Here is a 10,685-nt window from a genome sequence, read left to right as displayed (position 1 = left end):
GCATGCTGCATTTTTCCGCACCACAAAGGCAGGAAAACGCACTTTAAATGCACCGCACCACATCCCTTTAAGCGAGGAAAGAAAAGTCCAAAAAAAGGTATAGAAAAATGCACTGCAGACGCAGTGCAAAACACATTCAAGCACGCATCAAATGCATGTAAACATGGTGTTATGTGCAGTTTCTGGTAAGAATGGACCCTAATGCTATTGTAGCAGCTTACAGACTCTGCTTTTGTCAGAGTCTATGATGCAGCACTGCCCTAACATTACAGCTTCATATGGGGCTACCATTGTTGACCTCTAAATATGACAGTTGCCTGGCCATTTCTTGATCTGTGACCGGAGAGGCTTCCAGCACCACTCAAATCAAGAGGATACTTGCGCCCCCCCCCCCCCCCATCCTCAGGTATGAGGGGTGCTGGCTTCTAAGTTACTCATCTAGTGGTATCGGTAATGCAACATCCGGGACGCCGCTCCTCTAATCTCAAGAAGGTGCGATGTTAGGTGGCTTCAGTCAGCTCTTCGCCATCAACTATGCCCTTCCACTGATGAGCATCGCCCACCCACTGGTTACACGGGCTTCAATGCTTTACAAGTTACTAACCTAGAACATCCAGATTAGGAAAGTCAAAGCTCTTATCTGCACTTGGAGATATACTTATACACAGAAAGAGGAATTTGCCAAGACCAAAACAGTTAGAAGGTGGAACACCTGTGCACGACAACCAATCAGCTTCCATTTTGGATTTTCAAAGCTTAAAAAGGCTAGGTTTACATCTTTGTGGGTGGTTCCCGCTGCAGGTCCCCACCTGTTCCAGCCACAATCACCCGCACAGAAAAACGCAGGAGATATGGCGGGTGTCATGTCCCAAGTAAGGATGAGCTCTGGCATGTTCGCATAGTACACGTGTAGAGCCCGCCAGGAAGTGTGCACGGCGCTGCGCTAATCACAGCCAGGGAGACATTTTCCGATCTCTGCAGCCGAGCATCGGGACAATGTCTCCCTGACTGTGATTAGCGCAGCGCCGTGCACACTTCCTGGCGGGCTCTGCACGTGTACTATGCGAACACGCCAGAGCTCATCCTTAGTCCCAAGCAAAACGTAGTTGCATCAGTCTGAACCTAGCCTAAGGGCCCATTCACACGACAATGCACATAAAACTGCACCTACGCCTACAGTACATTGCATTTTGGTGCATGTCATTTCTCTGCATTTATACACACTTATGCATATTTCCATGTGTTTTTATGTGCATTTGTATGCACTTTGTTTTGGATTTTATTTTCAAAGGCATGTTTATTCTGCCCTATTTTTGTAAGTGGGAGGGAGGTCCGTTTTGACACGTTTACACAGGTTTCTGTGCGTTGCAGTGCGATATTATGCGAACACAGAGAAACACAGAGTTCTAGTGTCAACATGAAACATAGAAAACAATAGTGTTGTTGCAGTTACCCGTTTTCATGTGGAACACCACATAGTATGAATGGGCTGTAAAAGGTAAAAAAAAAAAAAAAAATCCCTAAAATCGCTTCCTTTACCTTAGTGCAGTCCTCCTTCACTTACCTCATCCTTCCATTTTGCTTTTAAATGTCCTTATTTCTTCTGAGAAATCCTCACTTCCTGTTCTTCTGTCTGTAAGTCCACACCTTAATGGGAGGCTTTCTCCCTGGTGTGGAGAAAGCCTCTTGAGGGGGCGAGCAGTAGTGTCAGGACGCCCACTAACACACAGCTCCTTTCTCTATCTGCAACGTAGAGAGTGTCCTGACACTACTGCTCGCCCCCTCAAGAGGTTTCTCCACACCAGGGAGAAAGCCTCCCATTAAGGTGTGGACTTACAGACAGAAGAACAGGAAGTGAGGATTTCTCAGAAGAAATAAGGACATTTAAAAGCAAAATGGAAGGATGAGGTAAGTGAAGGAGGACTGCACTAAGGTAAAGGAAGCTATTTAGGGAAAAATGTTCTACCTTTACAACCCCTTTAATGAACAAACTGAAGATGGAAGCTGATTGGTTATTATGCAGGTTTAATCTGCTCCGGTTTTAATAAATCCCCCCTAAAAGTGTTTTTTTTTTTTTTTTTTTCAACAATATTCATATACTTAAAATTTTATTTGGACCGCAAAATATAAAATAACCTGTGTGTGGCCCCCCAATGATCGTTATACTAAGAAGTTCTTCACTTCATTAGTTGTCATGTTAATATTAAGCATTACCGCACCTTCTGGTCTTATTGCTCATAATGCAAGTCTCTCCGTAAGATTAGATGTGTAGGAAAAAGGTTATTTCAGATAGTCAGCTTTGGGGTACTGTTCATACACTAGAAGCAATTATTGTAGGTGATAAAGCCACAAGCAAACCAAGGGGAATCATCAATATCAGCAGAACTTCTTTGATTCATACATCCAAACATATCATTTCTTTAGACTAGCTTGATAAGCTGGCCATACATTGAATAAGAAAATACACAATTTCCTTTAGATTTAATGCCAACTATGTAGCGCAGGGGGCTACCACATGGCATACCACTTGAGTGGTGTTTAGGTTGGACCTCATATTATATCGTTTTGGTAAATCTAAAAGAAAAAAAAAAAAAATTGTATAAGTTTATGGCCAAGCCTTATGCGGTCATTTTTCGGCATGGAAAAAAAAAGTTTTTCCAACTTCATCATTAAAAACGACGTTGCCCACACACCATCGTTTTGGAAAAATGATGAACAAAGCGCGGTGACGTACAACTGAACTCTAAGGCCTTGTACACACGGTCGTTCCAAACCGATGAGAATGGTCCGACGGGCCATTTCCATCGGTTCACCGCTGAAGTGGCCTGATGGTCTGATGTGCGTACACACCATCGTTCCAAAAACCGATCAGGTCAGAACGCGGTGACGTCAAACACACGACGTGCTGAATAAAACGAAGTTCAATGCTTCCAAGCATGCGTCGACTTGATTCTGAGCATGCGCGGGTTTTGAACCGATGCTTTCTGTACTAACCATCGGTTTGGACCGCTCGGGCAGCGGTCCATCGCTTCGATTTTAAAGCAAGTTTTAAAATTTTGGACCGAAGGAAAACAGACCGATGGGCTATACAAACGGTCGGTTTGGACCGATGAAACTGAACCTCGGTCCATTCTCATCGGTTTTGTCCGACCGTGTGTACGCGGCCTCAAGGGGGAAGTTCTATTCGCCTTTGGGCTGCTTTTAGCCGATTCCTTGTTAGTAAAAGACGATTTGCGCTTTTTTGTCTGTTACAGCGTGATGAATGTGCTTACTCCATTACGAACGGTAGTTTTACCTGAACGAGCGCTCCCATCTCATAACTTGCTTCTGGGCATAAGCAGGTTTAAAACATTGTTTTTGCCCACACACGATAATTTTTTACATCACGAAAACATTTTGTCGTTTTTCAGAGCATAAAAAAACGATGTGAATCATCATCCCGGTATGGATCTTCTCAGCCAGCAATTACCTGCAAGGCAAAAGTGATCGAGTGGCTAATTAGCCACTTGATCACTTTTGCGGGTGGCGGAAAGGGGTAGCACCCCCCTCCCGTGGCCGCCGTCACCTTTCCCAGACTCTACTGTCCCATCGCGGAGCCTGGAAGGCGAAGCGGCCATCGGCGATTGCTGCCCTGAACAGAGAGGGAGGAACCAACGTTGTTCCTCTCTCTGTAACCACAGAAACCGGGAGCGAAGAGTAGTTCATCACATCTGGTTCCGCCAGTGGCCAGGAAAGCAGTCGATCAGACCGATCTGGGTCTGATCGGTTGCATGGGAGACTAGAAGAGAGATTTTTGGGTCTTGCCGTCACAAGGGATTTTGTTCATCCCTTGTGATAACAATAAAGTTAATCCAAAAAAGCGTAAAAGAAAAACATTTCTTATAAAATAAATCAATAGAAAATATTTTTAACCACTTGCGGACCTCCTCATGTACATATACGTCTGCAGAATGGCACGGACAGGCACATGTACGTACCTGTACGTCCTCTGCTAGACGTGGGTGGGGGGTCCGATTGGGACCCCCCCCCCCGGTACATGCGGAGGTCGGGTCCGCTCGGGGAGCGATCGGGGACGACGGCGCGGCTATTTGTTTTTAGCCGCTCTGTCGCGATCGCTCCCCGGAGCTGAAGAACGGGGAGAGCCGTGTGTAAACACGGCTTCCCCGTGCTTCACTGTGGCGGCGCATCGATCAGGTGATCCCCTTTATAGGGGAGATCCGATCGATGATGTCATTCCTACAGCCACACCCCCCTACACTAGTAAACACACACACAGTGATCCCTAAATGTTACAGCGCCCCCTGTGTTTAACTCCCAAACTGCAACTGTCATTTTCACAATAAACAATGCAATTTAAATGCATTTTTTGCTGTGAAAATGACAATGGTCCCAAAAATGTGTCAAAATTGTCCGAAGTGTCCACCATAATGTCGCAGTCACGAAAAAAAAAATCGCTGATCGCCGCCATTAGTAGTAAAAAAAAATAAAAAAAATAAAAATGCAAAAAAACTATCCCCTATTTTGTAAACGCTATAAATTTTGCGCAAACCAACCGATAAACGATTATTGTGATTTTTTTTACCAAAAATAGGTAGAAGAATACGTATCGGCCTAAACTGAGGAAAAAAAAAATTTATATATGTTTTTGGGGGATATTTATTACAGCAAAAAGTAAAAAATATAGAATTTTTTTCAAAATTGTCGCTCTATTTTTGTTTATAGCGCCAAAAAATAAAAACCGCAGAGGTGATCAAATACCACCAAAAGAAAGCTCTATTTGTGGGGAAAAAAGGACGCCAATTTTGTTTGGGAGCCACGTCGCACGACCGCGCAATTGTCTGTTAAAGCGACGCAGTCCCGAACTGTAAAAACCCCTTGGGTCTTTAGGCAGCAATATGGTCCGGGCTTAAGTGGTTAAAGTGCCCCCGTCCCCGTGCTTACACGCAAATGTGAACGCATACATTACTCCTGCACGCATATGTAAATGGCGATTGAACCACACTAAGGTATTATACCAAACGTCAGAGCGAGAGCAATAATTCTTGTTCTCTAAGAGACTCTAATCTGGTAACCTGTAAAAGGCGTTTAAAGCCTATGGAGAATTTTAAGCACTGTAGTTTGCCGCCATTCCCATGGCAGACACCATTTTAAAGCATGTGAGGTGTCAATTTACTCAGTGTAACATCATCCATCACATTATACAAAAAAATTGGGCTAACTTTCTTTTTTCTCTCTTTTCTTTTTGTTCTTTATTTATGAGCGTTTTTTTATTTTCCAAAAAAAAAAAAAAATTGCATTTGAAAAACCGCTGTGCAAATACCATGTGACATAAAAAATTGCAACACCCACCACTTTATTCTATAGGGCCTCTGCTAAAAAGTATATATAATGTTTGGGGGGTTCTAAGAAGTTTTCTAGCAAAAAAATGTAATAAAAAAGTATTTACATTTTTACATGTAGGAGCAGGATAGGTCAGAATTGGCCCAAATGGGAATTCAAATTTTGTTGCAGTTCATAATTACAATGGACCTATTTTCGATACTTTGTAGAACTGTATTTGGTCACAGTGCATCCATATATCTGCACCCAAGGTTTTACCAAGCCGGATGCACTTTCATATTGTTGAGATAGAGGACAGTAATGAGATAATTGAAAAAATCAGAAGTAAAATAATTAACTACAGTAGTGAAGCAAATAATTTCTCCAACGGCTGCCAGCCCAGACCTGTGTGTTCGTGTGGGGGGGGGGGGGGGGGGGGGAGTCAGAATACAATAGGTCAGCAGGAGATCACTGTACTAACATTGCATAGTTCGTACAGTGAGCTCCTCATTTTTTGTTCAGCCCATTCGTTTATGAAAAAACTCACCACATGTACGAACGAGGTATAGCAGATACAACCGTCCCTTTAACCACTTAAAGCGGGGGTTCACCCTGTTAAAAAAAAAAAAAATGTTTTTTTTTTATTAGACCATTACATTCGGCATCGTAGCGCGAGCTACGGTATGCCGGTCTTACATTTTTTATCCCCGTACTCACTGTGCTATCGATGATTGAAGAATCCGGGGAATGGGCGTTCCTATGGTGAGAGAAGGTGATTGACGGCCGGCCCTGGCACGTCACGCTTCTCCGGAAATAGCCGAAATAGGCTTGGCTATTCACGGCGCCTGCGCATAGCCTGTGCGCAGGCGCCGTGAATAGCCGAGACCTACTCCGGCTGTCTTCGGGGAGCGTGACGTGCCAGAGCCGGCCGTCAATCATCCTCCCTCTCCATAGGCACGCCCATTCCCCGCGGGAGTCGGATTCTTCAATCATCGATAGCACAGTGAGTACGGGGATTAAAAATTTAAGACCGGCATACCGTAGCTCGCGCTACGATGCCGAATGTAATGGTCTAATGATGTGAAGGAGGGTGAACCACCGCTTTAAGGACCCCTTCACGCCGATATACGTCGGCAGAAGGGCACGGTTGGGCACAGGCATGTACCTGTACGTTGCTTTTAAGAGCCCAGCGGCGGGGTCGCGAGCATGCCACTGGCGGCGCGCTCGCGACCCGGTCCGAAGCTCCGTGACCCGATTGCCACCGGTGTCCCTGTGATCGGTCACAGGAGCTGAAGAACGGGGAGAGGTGTGTGTACCTTACCTGTTCTTCTGTGTGGCAGTGACACTGATCGTCTGTTCACTGATATAGGGAGCGACGATCAGTGACGTCACGGCTACAGTCATGCCCCCCTACAGCAAGAATCACTCCCTTAGGGCACACTTAACCCCTTAGCCAGTGCCGATCTTGGACCTCCCTGGGGCCCTAAGCAAAATGACATGTCACATTAAAGTTGATAAGGGGGGGCGCTGCCGACAGTGACATGTCACATTAAAGATTAAAGTTGAGAAGCGGGGGAGGGGGTGTTCTGCTGTCGGAAATGACATCTTACATTAAAGTGATAAGCGGGGGGTGCCGACTTCTTACCTCTCAGTGATTTCTCACCAGGCGGGGGCTCTAGTAATTTGGGGGGCCCTCCGCAGCTTTGCGGGGCCCTAAGTGGCTTGCATAGTGAGCCTATAGGGCGGATCGGCCCTGCCCTTAGCGCCCCCTAGTGGTTAACCCCTTCATTGCCAGTGCCATTTTCACAGTAATCAGAACATTTTTATAGCACTTTTCGCTGTGAAAATGACAATGGTCCCAAAAATGTGTCAAAAGTGTCCGATGTGTCCGCCATAACGTCGCAGTCACAAGAAGAAAAAAAAAAAAAAAAAAAAAAAAAAAAAAAAAAACGCTGATCGCCGCCATTACTAGTAAAAAAAAAAAAATTATTAATAAAAATGCCATAAAACTATCCCCTATTTTGTAAACGCTATAAAGTTTGCGCAAACCAGTCGATAAACGGTTATTGCGATTTTTTAACAAAAATTGGTAGAAGAATACGTATCGGCCTAAACTGAGGGAAACATTTTTTTTTAGATTTTTTGGGGGGATATTTATTATCGCAAAAAGAAAAAAATATTGCAAAATTGTCGCTCTATTTTTGTTTATAGCGCAAAAAACAAAAACCGCTGAGGTGATCAAATACCACCAAAAGAAAGCTCTATTTGTGGGGAAAAAAGCAAAGATTTGCCTGTGTCCAATCACCTGAAAGTACCAGCCTATAACCCAGGGTCTATGGAAAAAATCTATTTAGTTAAGGAAATGTGTAAGTTCTGTATAGAATTGTATTATATTTTGTGTGTATAGCACACGGCACTAATAATGTTTTCATTACACGTTTGCATTCTTTCGAGTCCTGATTAGAATTAGTCTGCCTATGTTACGTCCCTTGTTACTATAAAAGTACGATTGTGATAATAATGAGATACCTACGTAATCTTGTGTATAAAAACCTTCAATTGCGTCATAATAAAGCAGAATAGTTATTTGGAAAGATGCCGAGTATCTTTTGTGTCTGTTAACTACTGCAGTAGTTCTTAATTTGGAACCACTAATTATTATATATATATATATATATATATATATATATATATATATATATATATATATATATATATATATATATATACACACATACATATACACACATATACATACATACATACATACATACACACACACACACACACACACACACATACACACACAGCTTTTTTTCTCAGAAAATAGGTGCAGGAACTCAACCACGACCCATTCAGATTTCACAAACAGTAGGAGGGTCTTAAAGGGGCATTAAATACCAAATTTGCATTACATACAGAGTGCAGAGTTCAGGGGGGTTACACACAGAGTGCAGAGCTGTCACTTGTAAACACAGAAACCAGACTTCTGTGATTGTGGTGAGAAGGCACCAAAGGGTCTGAGCCAGAGGTGGGGGAACTGAGTTCCCCCAAGTTCCCCCTGAAAAAAAGCTATATATATATTGACTGTAGCTGGTCTTTAACAACATGGAAGTGATGAACCACAGAGAACAAACACCATTGTTTCAGCATAGGAAGCAGAAGCATATAATTTGTTAGGGAAAAAAACTACCATGCCCAGCCTGCTGACAAACACAAATGCCTTTTTGTGCTGGGGGTGCATTATGCAACGTATTTTCATATCACATGGAGATGTAATTGAAAATCCAAGAGCAGTCAAGATTTATAAGCCTGTTCTAGCCTCAGACTTTTTTTTTTTTAGCTTTGAAGAAAATGAGAGGGGTTAGAGCCTCTGGTAAGTTTTTATTGCTGCATGTGTCCTCCAAGGCAGTGATTTACCCTCACTTCCTGTACAAAAACAACCCTTCCCCACTCTATCCAAATCTTTTGGCTGGAGTTTCAGACAGAGCTTGTGTTCATAAAGAACCTCCAATGGGGAACAGTGGTACCAAAGCCCTAGCTGCAGCTCCGTGTGCCCATTCAAACACAGAGCCTTAGTTCTGCCCTGCCCTCTCTCTCTCCCCCGATAGGCTAACTGACTTTGATTGACAGCAGCAGGAGCCAATGGCACCCCTGCTGTGTCTCAGCCAATCAGGAGAGAGAGTCCTGGACGGCTAAGACACTCATGGACATTGCTGGATTGTGACGGGGGTCAGGCAAGTATGGGGGGGGGGGGGGGAGACTTTTTATCTTAATGCATAAACATAAAAAATAAACTTTCGACTTTGCAACCACGTTAACGTTAATAAATGAACGTGAATATAGCGTGGAAAAAAGTAAATGGTGTAAAAAAAAAAAAAAAGTGTGCAACGCGATAAGTACAAAGACTATCATTTCCGGATGTCTTACCGCTGTTCTATAAACGGCAACTAATAGTGTTTAATATAAATGCAGGTGACATAACAGAGTAGCTGGATATACTTTGTACTCACTGAGATGGTACCATTGTCCAGGCCTATGGACAGCCTCCGGGTTTCTGGATTAAAAGACATACATGAACATGGAGCTGAAAAATATAAAACACAAAAGTGCCATTAGCATTGAAGAGGTTGCAATAAACACGGCTGGCGTAGGTTTCTTACTATGATGTGTACCGCCTACACCACATTTCAGGGCAGACGGGTTAAAGAAATTTTAAACCCTCAATTTTTTAATCACTTTCAGCGGCTGATGTAATCACTTACGAGGTATGCAGTTTCTTTATCTTTTAATCCTAGCTTATGTTCCCGTTTAAGCTGGTGCCATGATCACTGCCCTGGGTTTCCCGTTTCAGGGTGTCTCCTTTATCCTATGGAGTCTTCTCACAAGCAGGGGCTAGAGTGGTGTCTCCCCAACACTATGTGCATCAATAGAAACATACAACCCTCTAGCCTAGGAGGCAAGACACTCAACGGCAAATTCTTTCCCCCAAGCTAACAGATTGGTTCAAGACTGCGCTGTAACTGATAACTCCTATGAAGACCAGAAGTTCAAAGAAGCAGCACCGAGAGAACAGGAGCCAACAGCACTGAATGTTGTGAACAGCAAGCACTGGTGTAAGAATGTTACCAAATAGTTTACTGGGCAATGTATTTTACTGTGCTCAACGCGTTAAGCTAAAAACACTGGAGGGTTCAATACTACTTTAAAGGGGTTGTAAAGGTTCATTTTTTTTCCCAAATAGGTGCCTTTAAAGTTGGACATGTTTATCATATGTTATGTTTATCATAATATGAGGTGATCCACAGGTCATTGTATATTACCAGGAAGTGTTATGTGGGGTAGGGGTGGATTTCTCACTTTTTATACTGTGGATCACCCTCATATTATGAAAAACATAACATAACATATGATAAACATGTCCAAGCTAGATATGTAAACAACCTGTCACTCAAAGCAAGGAGGGAGGAACAGACTTTTTATTTAGACAGGGTTTTATCTGGAAGTCTTAATTTTCACTGAACAATAAAAGAGGATTGCTCAGAGTTGGATTAACTCTGTGTGGCAAGACTGGGCTCAGATGATAGGAAATCTTATTCTCTACATTGTGACATGAAAAAAAAAAAAATTGGGTTTACATCCACTTTAAGCTAGTGCATTGTTGGTTCACTTACGTTTTCCTTCGATTTCCCTTCTAAAAAAATGTTTTCTTTGTTTTTCTTTGTCTGAATTTCTCACTTCCTGTTCCTCCTCAGTAAGCTGTTCTGGCTGACTAAACCCCAGCCAGATGATGGGGACAAGCTTACTGAGAAAAAACAGGAAGTGAGAAATGCAGACAAAGAAAAAAAAACACTTAGAAGGGAAAT

General features: G+C 43.1%; 1 protein-coding gene across 2 annotated transcripts in view; it reads right to left on the bottom strand.

The window, feature by feature from the left end:
- The window catches only part of WDFY2 (WD repeat and FYVE domain containing 2), a 131,039-nt gene that overhangs the window by 84,297 nt on the left and 36,057 nt on the right, over positions 1 to 10,685 (bottom strand). For both annotated transcript variants that reach the window (XM_040340332.1, XM_040340333.1), the window contains exon 3: positions 9,333 to 9,406. In XM_040340332.1, coding sequence (XP_040196266.1) covers positions 9,333 to 9,406 — 74 coding nt within the window. The remainder of the gene's footprint in view (positions 1 to 9,332; positions 9,407 to 10,685) is intronic.

The sequence above is a fragment of the Rana temporaria genome, chromosome 2 (genome assembly GCF_905171775.1).
Source record: "Rana temporaria chromosome 2, aRanTem1.1, whole genome shotgun sequence".
Lineage (NCBI taxonomy): Eukaryota > Metazoa > Chordata > Amphibia > Anura > Ranidae > Rana > Rana temporaria.
Note: the sequence above shows the minus strand (reverse complement) of the source record. Positions and strands in the feature narration are given on the sequence as shown.